At 48.0% G+C, this 17,418-nt stretch overlaps 1 protein-coding gene across 3 annotated transcripts in view; it reads left to right on the top strand.

Moving 5' to 3' along the window:
• Positions 1-17,418, top strand: part of LARGE1 (LARGE xylosyl- and glucuronyltransferase 1) — a 500,680-nt gene that overhangs the window by 395,089 nt on the left and 88,173 nt on the right. For all 3 annotated transcript variants that reach the window (XM_073213795.1, XM_073213797.1, XM_073213796.1), the window contains one exon: positions 231-335. In XM_073213795.1, the coding sequence (XP_073069896.1) occupies positions 231-335 (105 nt within the window). The remainder of the gene's footprint in view (positions 1-230; positions 336-17,418) is intronic.

The raw sequence follows: 17,418 nt of genomic DNA, 5'->3' as shown, positions 1-17,418 counted from the left end.
GGGTAGCTACCATTTCTTCTCTATAAAATGGGAATGACAGAAATGGCTAAGCTGCCTAAGTTCGAGAATTAAATATGTTAATACAAGTTGAGTACTTAGATCAGGGCCTGGAACTCCCAGTAAGGAAGGCTGCTGTGGCAGTGACTTGGCGTCACTGTGTCTCCTGTTTGGTACTCGCCGTTCTGCATGGCTGGGCTTCCTTTAAGACCATTGCACTCTGTACTTTACAGGTCAGCAGGTCCTGGGCTTGGTCGAGAACCAGAGTGACTGGTACCTTGGAAACCTGTGGAAAAATCACCGCCCTTGGCCTGCCCTTGGCAGGGGCTACAACACAGGTAAGTCACAGGGATGGTCGGCATGGGGAGGGGTTTACAAAGGGCAGTGTGAGGACTCTGTGCCCTTCCCATGGGAGGGGACCAGCCAAAGCACAGGTGGCTACCTGGTTACTGAATTCTCCAGTGGACAGTACCTAGACAGTTGACCTTCTAGTTCTTTCTCAGGGCGGAAGCTACAGACACAGTACCTTTCAGACATTGGCAGTCTATGGCAACCGCACCAAAAAGCCCTTCTTCCGATCATCAGACCTAGATCCTGTTGGGGCATCTATTTGAGTAGGACCTGTAGGTTCCTTGGCTCCATTAATATAGCCTGGAAATCATTCTGCAGCTACAAAGAACTCTAGCATTTCCCTTGCTTAACAGACATTTATTTTCCTCATTGCCCATGCCCGTGGTAGATCTCCTGGGGTCTGTGCTCATGGAATGCAATTAGGATTTATCTGACTTCATACTTCCTTGTATGAGGGGAAAGCAGAAGATATCATATTGATTCTGAAAGTTGTCAGAAGAGACGTCATTTCTGCTAATACTTAACCGGCTGACGCATGTCATGGGGCCATGCCTACCTTCAAAGGGTGTGGTTCAGTGTGCCTCCTCCATGTGCCCAGAAGGAGAAAAGGCAGAAATACTTGGTGACTGGTACTTAGGAGTACACAATCCTTCAAATGCCATGTGTCTATAATCACATCTATTATTCAAACCTTGTTGCTTTCCCCAAACTTGTATCTCCTTTTCTCTTTCTGTCTCTGTTAGTAGTAGTAGTATTCATTCATTCATTCTTTGTTCATCCGCTGTCTGTTGAGTGCTTACTGTGTGCTAGGCCCTATGCCAGGTGGTCCAGACACAGCCCATGACCTCATGGAGCGTATAAACAAGAAACTAGCGCCACCTCTCTGTCCTTAAGCTCAGGTCCTGCCAATGTCTGTCTGTGAAATGCCTCTGATCCTTCTGCCCTTTTTCTCCTCCTTCTTACCCCTGCTTCGGCACCCTGTTCTCAAAGGATGTAGACCCGTGATCTGTCAGGACTAGAACTTGGAGCTCAGGGAGCAGTAGGTTTGGTCAGGCCAAAAAGGACATCTGAGACTAGCTATGCCAGGTTGTGTGGGTGTCTGGGGATGGCGCCCCCTGCAGGTGCTTGGGAAAGCCTGTCCTAGAGGCGAAGACCAGGCTGTAGTGGGAAGAACCAAAAGAAAGTCGATTCTGGTAGCTAAAGGTCAAATTCCAGAGAGGTCAGATGCAAACAGGGTCCCTCAGAGGCCAAGGGAAAGAGGATGCAAGTCAAGCTTTCAGAGGGGGAGTCAGAGGGGGAGTCATAGCTGGAGGAGAATAAGACAGGAAACGTCCGGAGTCAGTGACCTGAGCGGCCAGAGGGGGCAGTTAGGGAGCCCTGTACCAAAGGCCATCTTTTGAGATGGGGGACATTCCTTAGCTGACATTTCCAGCTTATCGAGGCATGTCTCACTCTATGTAAGGTTTACAGCCTGCAAAGGTTGATGTCTAAGAACTTCAACCACCAGCCCTGTATACAGCCGGGGGCTCCCCTGCCGTACTGACATTAACCCTGCAGTGGCTGTGATGTGGGGAAGTCTAAGGAGGCCCTGAGAAGGGCCAGGTAGGGGACTCAGAGCAGCAGCTCTCTATAAGCTGGGCTGGAAGTGTCCTAAGGATGGGTGAGGTGCACCTCCGCATACCACCCAAGGACTGGCCAGGTGCTGTGCCAGAAGCTTTCTAGGTGTCACCTCATTTGATCTTCACATGAACCCCATGAGGCATGTGCTCTCCCCTATCCCTATTTCACGCACAGCAAACTCAAGCTTAGAGAGTTTAAGGCTGTAGTCTGATACCTGAGAAGGCAGCTGAGTTAACTACTCACCTTCCCAGCTTGAACTTCTGTGGCTTCAAGATCAAGAATACTTTCTTGAAATGTAGAATCCTGGACTCTGCCCTTGAAGGGTCTGCAGAGAGGCCCAGGATTCTGCCCTATATGAATCCTCCAGGATGTTTCTGGAGCAGAAGTTCCGAGGGTCTTCTCTGAAAGGTGGCCCCCTTTTCCTTTCTAAGCTAGACTCCCCAAAGGCTGTTTTCATGGTGCATTTGAGGCGGGGCCCTTTAGGAACCCACAGTGGGCCAATGCAAGGGCTCCCCAGGCTTGCCTTTGATAAGCAGATCACCCCGTGTTGATCTGTCCCTGGATCCCAGCACATGCACTTCTGGCTTCCGTAAAGCCTGTACTGGTTGTGGGGAAGACTGGAAATCTCAGGTAACCCCTGCGTGTATTTAGTTTCTGTCTTCCACAACACAGAATAATAGTGTCACCCAGAGATACACAGCAATGTCTTGAGGTCACAGCATTGGGAACATGGTTATCTGTGTAAAAAAACCACTGGTCATCAATCCAGGTTTGCAGGGAGAAGAAAAATGTCACACACTGGGGAATTTATTATGACAAAAATGATAGATTCCCTCTCGCCCACCACCCCCCAGTTTGCCTCGGAATGTGAGGTCAGGAGATATCCTTGTGTCTAAACCACCTCCAGCTCCTGTTTGATTTGCCAAGGCAGTGAGTTACTTCCCTTCTTGCTGCAACTAAAAAGGCAGAGCAGACAGGAGAGAGCCCTGTTAGAAGTGATGTGTCCATTTAAATAAGCCGGTGACACCGAGTGATCATTCCAGAAGGATTTATGCACCATCCAAATGCACTGGCTTTCCTGATGCCGATTTGTTGTTTTAAGACTAAGATGGTACCACCCATCAGTGGATGAGTCATCCAAGCATTTAGGTTCCCATGGAAATTGAGGATTCCGCTAGGAGGGAACCGGTCACCCTGAATCTTAAGCACATCTCAAGCTTCCAAAAGGGGTACTTCCAGCAAAGCCTGATTGAGTCTTCCGCTTGGCGTCGGCAAACTCAGGCAGATCCGAGTTAGAATCGCATGTCAGCCATTTATTCTCTGTGAGGCTGGCCAAGTCTATACACCAACTTGAACCTTAGGTCCTTCCCTCAGAGAACAGGATAATCATAGCACCTAGCGTGTGAGGATTAACGAGGGAACTTGTTTGACAGGCCTAAGCTGGTGTCTGGCGCAACATCCTAGTCTGTGTACTCTTGCCTTTTTCTGCCGCTTATTCTATCAGGGAATGGAATCCACCTGCTTGAAAAATACTGCGTATATGAGGTTTGCTAAAATCTCCAAAGTCCCCAGTTCGAAGAAAACCAAGAAGTGTTTTGCTTTCCCCAGAAACATAAGGCAGCTGCCTGGCAGTTTCTATCCTCCTTCTCCCCTGTCTGGCAAAGTTTATCTTTTCATATTATTTTAGAAAAAAAAAATGATGACTTTATATCTCAGCTTCCCGTGTTCTACTTTGAAATTCTCAAGAAAAAGCAGGAGATGCTTCCTTTGGAGGATCTGCCTTCAAGACCTGACTTTGTTGCCTTTCAGCTTTGCTCCCCGTGGAAAGCCACCCAAGCTCTGAGCCTTGGGCTTCTCACCTGTTCCCAGAGAGTGAGGTTGCCATTGCAGAGCCGCCGGGGGGCTCCACTGTGGCGGGGCAGCCACAGGGGCCCGGTGAACCTGAGCGCATTCAAAGCTAGTTGGCTGAAGTAACTGCATTCAAGAAATTTAGATTCTGCCCCATTTGTCAAGGTCAGCCGCATTCACCAGGTGTCAGACCAGGCACCTTACCATGCATAATCTTTGTTAATTCCAAGAATTACTTTGTAAGGTAGACTTCCCTTTCAGAGAGCCAGCTGGCTTCCCCTTCCTCTGTTTGACTTTCCTTCCTAATCTGCTTGCACAAAGCCCACAGAGCCCTAAAAAATTCGGGAAGATCTGCCCACCATCTCCATGTCCTCCCTCCCTTCTTTCGGGAGCCATTTATAACTTAGTTCCATCTTCACAGAGCTAGAAAACTACAGCAGCTGCAGATGACCAGGCAGACCCTGGCACAGGGCCTTTACCATAACCACTCAATTGGAATTAAAGGGCAACTCCCACATCCTTGCACAGAGATGGGTTTGGTCCAGACCATTCTGTCCATTTGTCATCTGCTATGTGCAAGAAGCTGTCATTCACCCAACATTCAGCTGTCTGCAGGGCTTTAAAAGAAAAAAAAGAAAACAGGATCATGACAGGCTCATTAAGATTCAGTCGACCTCAGTGCATATACAGATGGTGAGTATCTTAAAAACAAACATCAGCAAAGAAGAGACAGGGAAGAAGAGCTGCAAATAGCAGGTGACTGAAGATGTCAGGTTTCCCAAGGGGTTTGTTTGCCAGAATCCCAGAGGTTACTCAAGGAGAAGGTGTGTCCTCTCCAAAATAAAGGACATAATATTAACCGGAGGATATGTTTAAGAAACGATTTAAAAATAAAATGTATCCTGTTCCCTACATTAGGCCAGAGACAGGCAGATGGAGACCTGGCTCTCTAGGGAGGGAGGAAGGATTTCTCTAGGAATCCTTATCCACAGAACAACAAAACTGGGACATTCAAGGACTGGCTCACCTCTGAGGTCGGAGCAAACTGTGGGCTCTGAAGAAATGGGAAATGATGCATGATAGTCAGACCCCACCGTGAACTCCATGGCAGGGATTCCAGAGGAGCAAACTTGAGACAGCCTGCCACAGAACTGCTAAGCAAATAGTCTTCATGGGGTAAATGCAAGTGTGGGATGTAGGTGGACCCTTTGCACTGCCTCTGACATCCAGCATTTGCAGCCGTAGGCAAATCCCTGCTTTTCTCTGAGTCCTCCTTGTCTCTTGGGTCAAGAACTAAGATCTGTTCATTGTGATTGGACAGTTTCAGTCTGTGATAATTATATCCAGACAAATTAGATTTAAATGTAGTTCCTTCATTCAGCACATGCTACTGAATGCCTGTTATTCTGGGTAGAAAAAGATTTTTTAACAATGAATGATACCAAGAGCCTTCCTTCAAGATCTTAATCTGGTAAAGAAGAGTAGCATATCCACAAAAAATTTGGAATGGCTTGAACCCCTAGCATGTTTGAAAGTCAGAGTTGACTGTCAGCCCTAAATAACCCCAGACCAGCATCTTCTAGGCTAATGCCAGAATACAGTACAGAAGATATTAATATGTGTTTAGACACTGTGGATAGATAAGGTTGAGAAATCTGCTTACTCTATTCTTCCCTTGGAAATTCAGATTGCATGTCGGTGTATTAGAGATCCTAAAAAATCCAAAAGTTAAAAAGCAGTTAAAATAAAACAAAACTATGAAAAAAGAGTAAATAAGTAAATGAAATATTACAAAAAAAAAAAAAAAGAAAGAAAGCAGGTTAAACCCAGCAGCATATCCCACTGTTACTTGATCCTAGAGCTATGAAAACAGGTTTAGAAAAACAATGCCTGTACGAACTCTGGGGATAAGAGTTATCTATGAGCTCTTTATCCCAAGCTCTTGGCACAAAAGCATGTAAAATTTGTGTCATAATCCCTTTAAAAGGTGCTTGCCAGTCTAGGAATGGTTCATCTCACCACACTCAATGTAAATGTCTACTCTGTTTTGTGCTGCAGGTTCTCTTTCTACTGTAAAGATGTGGACACCATATAATTGCACCTTCTTAATCAATATCCTGTGTATCACTGCATATCTGGAGCCAGTCACCAGCCAGCAGCCCTCCAGAACCTTCTTTCCCCATGGAGTTCCATGTGAAATAGCTTCTAGACCTTTCACCATCCTTATTAGTTGGCCATCTCTAGAGAGCTCCAATTTCTTTCTTTGGAAGTGGCACTCTGACCAGAATGATACATTCTAGACATTATCAAACTCACAGGTTCATGTCCCTACCTGGACACTGCAGCCCACTCTCCTGAGTCGTTTAGAAGGTCTGTTTAAGATGTCAGCTCTCAGGCCTTCATCCAGAGACAGGGCAGCTGAGTCACTGGGGATGAGGCCAGGTAACCTTTATTTTCAAAAGGCTCCCTTTGTGATTCTGAGGCACACTGGTTTGAGAACAGCCTCCTAGTACAGACTTTTATGGCCATTTGCTCATTAAGCTCAAATTGAACTTGAGTTCAACCGAAAAACTCCATGAATGAATTCAGCAAAAGGTTCCCCATTCTATACCATAGTAGATGTTTGGGCCTAAAGCATAGGCTTTATATTTATCTCTGGTGAATTTTATCTGATTTAGGCCAGTCTTTGTGTCATTTTATTTGACTTCATTTTAGCTCTCAATTTAGGTTCATCCCCGCAAAAGTAATGAAAATGGCTTTTGCTCATTTAGCCAGTGGCTTTGCCGCATTTTTCTAACAAATGTTTTGAATGCCTCTTTTATAATCCTAGAATAAATTTCAAAGATTACCTATATTACATGTTCTACAAATACAATTTCAAAATAAAAATCAATATAGTGCCCTGACTAGAAATAAAAGGAAATTAATTTGCTATAAAGAAATATTGACTTCACATGTAATTGCTCAGGCTTGGCTACAGCAGACCTAATGAAGTAATCAGATGCTTCTCTGCCTGTGTTTAGGATAGAACCGTCTTCACTGTTGACTGCTACAAATGGTACTGATTGGGTCCTGGCAATCCCCATTCTACAGGTGGTGTTTGCCATCTGTGTGAAGTGTTTCTGAAGTAGTGAACAACTCTTGGTAAATTATCAAGTAAAAGGGAGCACCATCTTCCCTTGATTTATACTCCAAGTTCTGTGTCTGTGAAAATCATGTCATAAACAAGCACGTTGTTTTTTTTTCTGTAAGTACTGTCAGTTTCAGGATCAGATAGTTATAACAATAATAGGCAGTTATAAACATGAATATTCAGCGGGGCCCACGTGGGGTGTGGGAATATTCTTCATTGTGCTTGTCTGCCCTGGGTCGGGTTCTGCCCTTTGGACAGCCATGAGCCCCGGGTGTTGCAGACGTTCAGCAGGCTAACTCCATGCAAGGCCCTGATAGGCTCAAGACCCCCCTCAAGATTGGCATAAGAGGCAGTACTGCCATCCAGCTAATTCTGAGGTTCAGTAAAGCTATACCCAAAGCTTGTCTACTCCACAAGCTGAACCAGAATCTCCTTTGGCCTTAGTTCTGCCTTCCAGGTTCGACCAGAGATCTGTTCCCTCTTCCTCCTGAAAACCCCTTAGGCAGCTGAGTGAAAGGAAGTGGACAGGGCATCCTCCACTTCTCTTCTTTGGCTTGTACACCTGGTTCCCACACAATATGGATTCTCTGAGCCTGAACTAAATCAGACGTGAGATGGGGACAATCGTGGTAGCTGCCTGACAAAGGCCTGCTGCGAGAAGTATCTGGGATGATACGGCACACTCACTGTAAGAGGAGGCTTGGCATGCGGTCAACGCTCAGTGAATGATGTAGTAGCTCTCCGTTCTCACTGTTTCAAAGGTAGACTAAGGGACTGAGGAGTTCCCACCTCCATACAGTCGCCCTGAGCTCCTGGAGCTTCTATTTCATTTTTCCTATAAAAGACGGTGTTACTTATGCTGTAGAGATAAACAGTCCTGGGTTTAAGTTCCGGCTCCCTCTGGTACTAGTTCCACGATTCCAGGCAACTAACAGTCTTCTCTTTAATGTATCAGGATAAGAAAAGTTCCCACCTCCTAGGGTTGCTTTCAGGGAAAAAGAGAGAAAGTGCTTGGGACAATCTCTGGATCAATAAATGTCAGCTATTCATACTCTCTCTTTCCTTTTACATTAGAGTTTCCCAAACAGGGACACAACTGTGGTTCTCCAGCATCTGTGAATAGTAACTCCATCTCTTGTCCACTGAAGAGATCTGCGGCTCACTCGCTCCCCGGCACTGCTGTCTGTTTGTTCATTCATTCGCCAGACACGTATTCACCATGCGTCCAGCATGTGCGACTTGCTGGGCACCTTTCTAGACCTGGGATGGCACTGACCAAGACGTAAAAAGGAGCCCTGTGTACGGGAGGCCACTTGCTACTGGGGGTGAAGCGGTCAGTACTCTCCCACCCTTGGATGCACCCTGGACCGGGGCCTCCCGCCCTCACTCAGCCTCAGCCTCTCCCCTTCCTTGCTGTTCCTTGAAGACACCTGCTTAAACTTGTGAGCTCCTCCATGTCCAAGCCACAGCACTGCCTCCCCCGCCACACTCTTTTCCATAGTATTCCTTGCCGTCCGACCTGCAACAGTTTCCCTCATTCTCTTTTTAATTCTCTCTGTTTCCATGAGGATAAAAGTTCCTCAAGGCTAATAATTTCTGTCTATTAATTTTACTACTTTATCTCTTATACCTAGAGCCATGCCTGGCTTATATTAGGCACTGAGTATTTATTGTTGAATAAAAGAATTTGGGGGCATGGTAAGCATTTGAAGAGAGTAACATGGAATAGTGGGTATCAGCAGGAGTTGGTGGAAATTTTGGCATCCAAGGGCCACTGGCAATGTACAGATTCTTTTGGTAGTCACAACTAAGGGGGTGCTGCTGGCGTGTAGTGGGTAGAGGCCAGGGATGCTGCCTAACAGCATACAGTGTGTAAGCATATTCAATGACAGAAATGTCAACACTTCTGAGTTTGAGAAACCCTGACACAATGTGATGCTGTGGGAAGCATAGAGGGAATTGGATTCTTCTAGAAAGAGCCATTTCCTTAGGAGAGGGTTCTCCTAGACGGTGACATTTGAGCTAAAGACCTGCAAGAAGGGAAGTTGGCAGCCACGCTGAGATCTGGAAGAAAATAGCCTTCCAGACAGATGGCAAGTGGAAAGGCCCCTGAGCAAGAGGGGCCCTGGCTGTTTGTGTCCCTCTCACTTGCCCATGCCTCCCCCACTGCGGTCAGAGACGTCAAACACGTTCATCATCTGAGGCTTACTGAAGGTCTATCTCTGGGTCATTCCTGACGCTGCAGAGTCTGACCCCTTCTTGCCGGCAGTCTAGTCATGTTCAAATTAGATTCTCCAAGTGTTCACATTCAGAATGCCGTTGGATTCTTCCCTCCGTGCCCTTTGAGCTCCATGACTCACACTGGCATGCTTTAGAGCCATGCGTCAGGTCCCATTCTCCTGCGTTAGTTCTAGGGTTTGTAAAGATTGCCACCAGCCCAGAGAGAATCCTGGCCAAGTGCGTCATCTTTGCAAAGGAGTTGGCCCGGGCTGGCCTTAGCTAACTCGGCAGGCCCCCGGCCCCTACTCTTCTCCGCGCTCCAGTTCAGCCATGCTGGCCTCCCGACTGTTGGCCTAATGCACTCTCCCCCTGGGCCTGAGCTCTCTCTGTCCGGGCTGCTCTTCTACCAGCTGCCCCTGCTCCTTCCAATACTTCCCTCAGTACTTGGCTCAGACATTCTTGCCCCCAAGTAGGCTTCCCCAACCATCTTAATCCAAAGTACTACCCTCCATGCCGTCACATCAATTAATTTTTCTTCATTGCACTTTCCATCAATGTTATAAAATATACACTTTAGATTATTCAACTGCTGCCTATTGTGGTAGACAGAAGGATCCCCCCAGGGTGTCCATGCTCTAATCCCTGGAATGTGAGATCATGTTACATGGCAAAAGAGACCTTACAGCTATAATTACAGACCTTAAAAATAGGAAGATTATCCTGGATAATGGCCCCAAGTAGTCACAGGAGCCCTTAAAAGCAGAGAACTTCTTTTACCCACAAGTGGAACAGATATTACAGAAGGGAAGTCAGAGAGGTTTGAAGCCGGAGGGGGAGTCATTGTGCCATTGCTGGTTTAAAGACAGGACAAAGCGATAAAAAATGCAGGTGGCCTTTGGGAGCTGAGGGCCTCCCAGCTGACAGCCAGCAAGGAAGAGGGGAGCTCAGTCCTACAACTGTGGGAATATGAATTCTGCCCACAACCTGGTGAGCTTGGAAGTAGATTCTCCCCGAGAACTTCCAGATAAGATCCCAGACTAGTTGACACCTGGATTTTGGCCTTGAGACACTCAGCAGAGAACCATCCCCTAGATTTCTGACCTGTATAACTGTAAAATAAAAAATTTTAAAGTTTTTAGCTGCCAAGGTAATTTGTTAGGGCAGCAATAAGAAATTCATACTCCTGTCTTTCCCTACCAGAATACAAGCTCCTTGAGGTCAGATACCTTTTGTTGACTTGTGTATCTCCATCCCGAACATGGAAAGCTCTCAGTAGTTCTTGAATGAATAAATGAGTTCCAGCGTCCATCACTCCTATCTTTGCGGGTATGGAAGAGAACTGGAAAAGTCCACGTACCCCTGTTTAGTATTGCCCGTTCAATAGGCAGGCACTCAGCAGATACCAGGTGCCTAGTTTGGGGCCCTGCACTATGAACAGAAATTAAAAATAAGGTATCTCATCACCATTGCCCCCTCCCCCAGGTGGTCCATGTAGACTTAAAGATCTGACGGTGAAGGACAATTAAATGTGGGAGGGGTTTGTCAGCAACCCTGAGAGACAGAGCTGGCGGCCTGCTCAGATGCACTAAGGTGTCAGAGCCAGGACTGGGGAAGGGGAGGAACAGGGGACGTTCCAGACCAATGGAGCAGCGAGCCCCCAGGCGCAGGCTGGGAGATGTGGGCATTCTCAGCACAAGCAGAGAACAGCACACAGTATGGGTTTTTCATTTAATCAAAGGTGCAACTGGTAGAGTGTATGCCTAATGTGCAGCTCCCAACCCGGCTCTGTCCATTCCTGGTACAGTGGCCTTGGGCAAATACCTTCACTTTGGGGAGTTTTTTTGGCCTGAGTTTCTTCACTTGTAAAATGGGAGTGTCAGTACAGATTCACAGGATTGCCAGAAAGATGAAGTGAATGGAAAATGCTTTGCAAACAGTAAGCACTCAATAAATGGCAGCCAAGGCTTCTGGCATAGTCGCAGAGAATGCATGATTGGAGAAGCAGGCAGGCTAGGCAGTGAGTCTGGAACTAGATGGATGCCAGGTTGCAATGCGAAAGAAGCGGTTCAGCTTTATCCGGCAGACTTGGGGGGGGGGGTATTTTAAACAATCCACAGCCTCAGTCTGAGCCCTACGAGAAACCAGCCTCCCCCGACACCCTCCTCCCTCTTTATCATCTCCGTTTCTGTCTCATCTCTGAACTCAGTTTGCATGGGGATGCTGTGGCTGCAGCTGCTCAAACTCTGTGAGAGAGCCTCCGTCGGCAGGCCCGGGGCGCGTCACCCACCGCTCTGCCCTCAGCACACCGGGTTCTTTGAAGTCCCTGAGCAAGGCAGCCAGGCAAGAATCCCCCACTTATCAGGCTTGGTGGGAGGCCTCCAATTAAACTGAGCCACTGAAGAGTTTTCCCAGCTGCATCCTGAAAAGATGGCAAGATTGCTCATCACCTGCCCTCCTGAGCCAAGGCCACTGTTCTAGAAGAGGAACTCTGGCTTTGCTTCTTTCCTTCCCCAGGCACAGCCTCGTGGGAGAGAGTGTGTATTTAACTTCAGAATCGGACCTTAGGTGCAAGAAGACTGCTCCCCCACTTCTCCCAGAGACCTTTTTCCTGAGCTATTTTCCGTATAGGTGATTTTATTTCCTGGGTAGCTCTGACAACAGTCTCAGGGTTTTGCTCCCTCCTTGCTAAGTAAGTCACCAAAAGAAAACAAAGGCAAAACATTGCCGCTGACCTGGGCCTCGCCTGCGGTTGTCCGGGTGAACTAGAATGGCCGCTTCTGTCTCTTGTCTTTCCAAAGCTGCATTATAAAGACACCTGTTGGTGCTTTAATTCTTTGTATCTTCTTTCCCTCTTTTTATCCCCTATGCCCTGTTTTTCTGTCACCAGACTCTGGGACTCCACAGTTTGTTTGAATGTGTGTACATTCATTCAGTAAAGATGTCTTGAGTATTAGCTGTGCATATCAGGCCCTGGACTAGGCTCTGGGGCTGCTTGAGGGAATCCTGGCCTCAGCCTGCAGACTGTCAGGAAGACCAGGATAATGTCCTTTAGGTCCATCCATATGGTCACAGATGGCAAGATTTCTGCCTTCTTTTAATCACTGAGCAATAGTCCATCATATATGTGTATACACCACACATTTTCTTTATCCATTCACCTTTGAAGGACACCCAAGTTGCTTCCCTCACTCGGTTGATGGTGGTGCCGTGGTGAACATTGGTGTGCAGATATGTATCTGACACCCTGAATCCAGTTCCTTTCCAGAGTTACCTGTGTACCTGTAATGTTCCAGAGTACCTGTAATGTGTGGTAATGCCTGTGTTAATTACCTGGGTCCTGGTCACCCTGCCACGGCATACATATCAAATCATCGCATTGTATGCTTTAAACATACACATTTATTTGGGGCATTTCTCAATAGAGTTAAAACAAACCTAAAAACAAAAAGACTTAGAAACAATTAGAAGAGATTAGAATACATAAGTGGCAGATTGAGAAAGCCCTTGGGCTGTAGGGAAGAGGGGTGCAGATATGACCCTCCAGTGGTTTATTTGCCTGGATTATGACCCATTAGCCTATACTTTCCCTGGGACTGACAGGACCTAGCAAAAAATGCCAGCAACATCAGAGACAGCGCAAGTCACCAGCCTCCCAGTCTGTCTCCTTGAGAGAGCCATTCCTGTCATCCACCTTTATGCTTAAACAACTCCCCACCATGAGCCCTTAATTGCCGGATGTCCTTTTAGACCATATTTAACATTTCCCCACAGCAAGTGAGATATATTTGAATCAGAGTGGCATGGGGGAGCCTGAATGGGTTAGCAGAGCCCTGTGGACCGCTACAAGTCGAGGGAATCTCAGCTCAATTACCCAAGAGACATCGCCCCTCTCTCAGACCACGCTGCCCTTCCACCAAGGCCAGCCTGGCTTATTGGGCCCATGTATAGTTAGCACAGACTGTGTGCCCAGCACGGGGCCAGCAGGCTCTCCAGCTGTGGTCAGTGGAAGAACCAAGGGAAGTAGAAAACATGGTCCTTATCTTCAACAGGCCTAGGATCAAGTTGGAGTGGCCAGGCAAATACCCTCAGGGAATGTTTATTTCTTAATCTTATTCCTAGGCTATTTAGTATCTACCTAATGAATGTGTTGAACTGTGTACAGCAGGGCTTGACACATAACACATCTTGCCACTGCCTGTTTTGGTTTGTCTCAAGCTAGGAATAGTTTTTATATTCTTAAATAATTGAGAAAGAAATTAAAAGGTAAGTATGTTATGTGGCACATGTAAATGATATGAAATTCAAACGTCGGTATCCATTCCTAAAGCACAGCTCGGGGTGGCCACAGGCCCTTAAAAACCAATGTGTGGAGATGAGCAGTCTCCTTCATTTTCTGATCCCCACCCTCCTGACATGGAGTTCAGCCATGTGGGATCCTATTTGGTTATCATGATGTCTTGCCAATGGGTTTCAGCCCCAGCAAGTTTGCTATGAATTCAGTGTGACCAAAGAAATTACAGTAGAACGTTCTTGGGGTGAAAGGGTTATACCCAACTTTATTTCCATGGTGGCAGGTCAGTCACTAGAATCCCATTCACTCAGAGTGAGTCTGCACGCAGCAAGCCGGTCTCTGCCTCTGGGCCTGCACAGCCGTCCTCTGGGCCTTTCTACCTGCACGGCTGTCCTAGTCTGTGTCCTCTGTTCTGCTCTCCTGCAGCCTTGCAGCCCTGCCACCGTGTTGCCCAGAGCACTGGGTGGAGCTCTTTATGTAGAGTCAATAGCCCACACATGTGTAGTGAGCCAGCCAACCAGGGCCAGGTGAGCATCCTGGCCACAGGAACTTTCATTTTATCCACGCATGATTACCACGAATCACCCTGGATATTTGCTCACAAGTACCATGCTTTCTCTCCACTCACTTCACAGAAGCAAAATTCATTCCTGGGAAGAAATTTCACTCTGTGTCACACAGATCCATAAAAGGATACTGTAGTTGGGCTCTACCTTCCCTGCCCCCCACCTCCCTTCTGTCTGGGTCACTGAGTGCTAGAAACGTCATCGGAGGAAGGACATTTCTCACTCCTGCCTGAGAACTTGGACCACGGTAATTTTGCAGTTTCTTTATAAACTGACACCACTACAAAAGGGATTTGGTTCTCCCCAGCCTTCAGTGTGCACCCCGCTAACCCAATTTATAGGAAACCCTCTCCCATGAACAGGACAGCCTGCGGGTTTGCCCAGAGCAGGCTGGCAGAGAGCAGGTGGGCTCACTCATGAGTACAGGTTCAGACCCTAAAGGGTTATCGGGGCCTTCTGCCTGCTGGAGTGCCTTCCCAGCAGGTGAGGCCGGTGTGCCCCTGGGAAAAATGTTAATGGCCCTGGCTGACATTTATTGAGCTCTTGTTAGGAATGGATGCATCAGATGCATTATTATCTTGTTTAACTTCCACAGCTGCCGGAGAGGCAGGCCATGCAGCCTGTGGGCACTCAGGGCTTTGCCCTGTGACTGATTCTGAGTTCCTCCCCCTGTCAGCACTGCCTGCTCCCTCGCCTCCGAAGTCTCCACTTCACCTTCTCAGAGAAGCCTTTGCTGACCACCCATTTGAAATCTCAGCAGGTCCACCACCTGAGCACCCCTTACCCTGCTTCCCTGCTTTATCATCACAGAACTTACTATACATTTAACTGGCTTTGTTTGTTGTCTTCTCTCTTCTGTTGGCCTGTAGGCTTCCTGAGGTCAGGGATTCTGTTTTCAGAATGGGTTCCGGTGCAGGAGACTCTTGACAGATATCAACTGAATGAAAAAATAAATGTGATCCCACCATAGCCATTTTACAGACCAGGAGAGAGAAGTGTACAGAAATTAGCCGACAAGCCCCAGGTGATGTGGAAAACAAGTAACAGCTCCAGAATTAACCTCTCGAGCCTCCAAATCTTTGCAAGGCTCCCCTGCCAGTGTCTGGCCACATGCAAAGCCATCTCTAGAAATGTGGTTGTGCTAGGAAATAAGGGCACACACCTGCCAGCTCATCCTATTAAAGTGTTGCCTTGAAGCTGGCTTCCATGCAAGAGGGATTCACACTGATAGCCAGGCCACCTGGCCTGCACAGGGCCTATTGCAGAGGTGGCACTCAGCTCCCCAGAGTTCACTCCAGGTCAGCAGCAGTGCAGGGCACTATATTTGTCTGGAGCAGACCCACTGTGAGTCACAGTATTGGAAGCTGTGGGTACAGTCAGTGAGGCCCACAGCCGCCCACCAGGAGCTCACCGTTTGGTGACACAAAGGATGTAGGGTAAACTGGCTTAAAGTCTCACGTATAGACTGGGTTGCTCATGCTTTCTACAGCCAGTTTCCTGTACTAGCCATGCTTTACTTCATCTCATGGACAACGGTATTGGGAAATGCATGGGCTTGAGAGCTATGAAACTGGGTCTGAATCTGAGTTCTCCTTAGTAATGTCCCCAGCTTTTCTGGGATGTTGCAAGGCGTAGAGGCAGTGGGCATGCCCAGCACAAACCGGGGGTCTGGGAGGTATCTCACAGTGGACTGCCACCATCATTGTCCATTATCAGTGTCATCATTTATTATTATCATTCAGCTTCTGAGCAGTGAATTCAATGCCTACAGGTCGATAGGGAGAACTTAGTTTAGGTTTAAAAATCTACCACAGGTAATAGCAATAACTCATTATTTAAGACTGGTCACTGTGCTATTTTATCTTATTTAGTCTTCACAATAGTCCTGTGAGTCATCTCTAATGACTCCATTTTACAGAAGAGTACACTGACGCACAGAGCAGTAACGCACACTCAGTTGCCCCAGGTCACGTGCCTGGCAAGCATGGCGCTGGCGTGGACGGATGCTAGGATGCTTACTCTTCGTCCCCAGGTAACCCGGGGGTGGAACTTGAGAGGTGACTCTTCTTGCCATCAGTCTCAAATCACTCAGGGAAGCAGCCCAGAGCTGGAATCCGGAGACTTGTAGTCAAGTCCTGTTTCTGCCACAGCGTTGGTTTCCTGACCTGAGGCCCTGGAGCCCACTTCTCTGCTGCTTTCCTCATCTATGCAGCGAAGAGGTTTCCCTAGGTGATGTTCAGGGGTCTTCCTCTGGTTCTGTGAGGTGGCTCCTCCACTCTGCCTGCCGCAGGGCTACAGCGTCAGCACACGGTGCCACTGGAGTCCGTGGGAATCCCAGCTCTGCCCGTCACTACATGCATGGCTTCTCTGAGTCCGTTTCCTTACTTGTAAAATGAACATACTCATCCCAGTTTCCCAAGGAATTAAAAGATACAGTAAGAGTCAGGATCCCGTCATCCCATCAGACGAGTCAAAGTATTTCAATGAAGGGGCTGTTTGCGTGGTGAACGGGTGGCGCTGAAGGCGGCAGAGGGCTGCTAGGCACCAGAGGCGAGAAGAAGGGAGCTGTTACCACCTCTGGGTTGAGAGGGTGCGTTCGTTTCATAGGGCAGCCGTAACAAAGGACTACAGCCTGCATGCCTTGGACAGCAGAATTCTGTTTTCTTACAATTCTAGAAGCTAGAAGTCCAGGATCAAGGTTCACAGGGTTGGTTTCTTCTGAAGCCTCTCCCCATGGCTTGCAGACGGCCATCTTCTCCCTGTGTTTTGGTCGCCCCTCTGTACTTGTCTAACAAGTTTCCTCCTCTTATAAGGACACCAGTCACACTGGATTAGGGCCCATCCTAATCATCTTATTTTCACTTACCACCTTTCTAAAGACCCCCATCGTCACAACCTCAGCGTTTGGTTTGGCAGGGGGCGGGGAAGGGACACAGTTCAGCCCATACCAAATGCAAAGGGAAACGTTTATACTGTCAGGAACCAGGAGAGCTAGGCCCGTGGCTGCCCAGCAGAAGCTGAAGCGGGACGGGACCCCCGGTGCTGTCGGCATGGGGGAGGAGTACGCCCCCTTTCCTCCCAGCCTGCTGCCTGTGGCCGGGGCTCATCCAGCAAACAGCCCCCAGGGCTCCAGGTGATCTGCAGGGATGAGTCTCCCAGGGCACAGACAAGGCGGAGAAGGACAGAGCAGGCCCCGAGGGGACACATGGAGGACTTGCGGCCCAGCATGGAAAAGGCACCCAGTTCCTTTTCCCTTCATAATGGGAGGGAGAAAAGCCAAGGGCACTGTGAGCTGCACCTGCCTCACGGCTGTTCTGCCGCTCATGCATTTCCTGTGAGCGCGTGAGCGGGGCAGAGTGCGCCCTTGCATGTGGACTTGCTCTTTAAGTTTG

Source organism: Manis javanica, chromosome 10 (assembly GCF_040802235.1).
Source record: "Manis javanica isolate MJ-LG chromosome 10, MJ_LKY, whole genome shotgun sequence".
Taxonomy (NCBI): domain Eukaryota; kingdom Metazoa; phylum Chordata; class Mammalia; order Pholidota; family Manidae; genus Manis; species Manis javanica.
The sequence above is the reverse complement of the archived record's forward strand: the minus strand, read 5'-3'. Positions and strand labels throughout refer to the sequence as shown.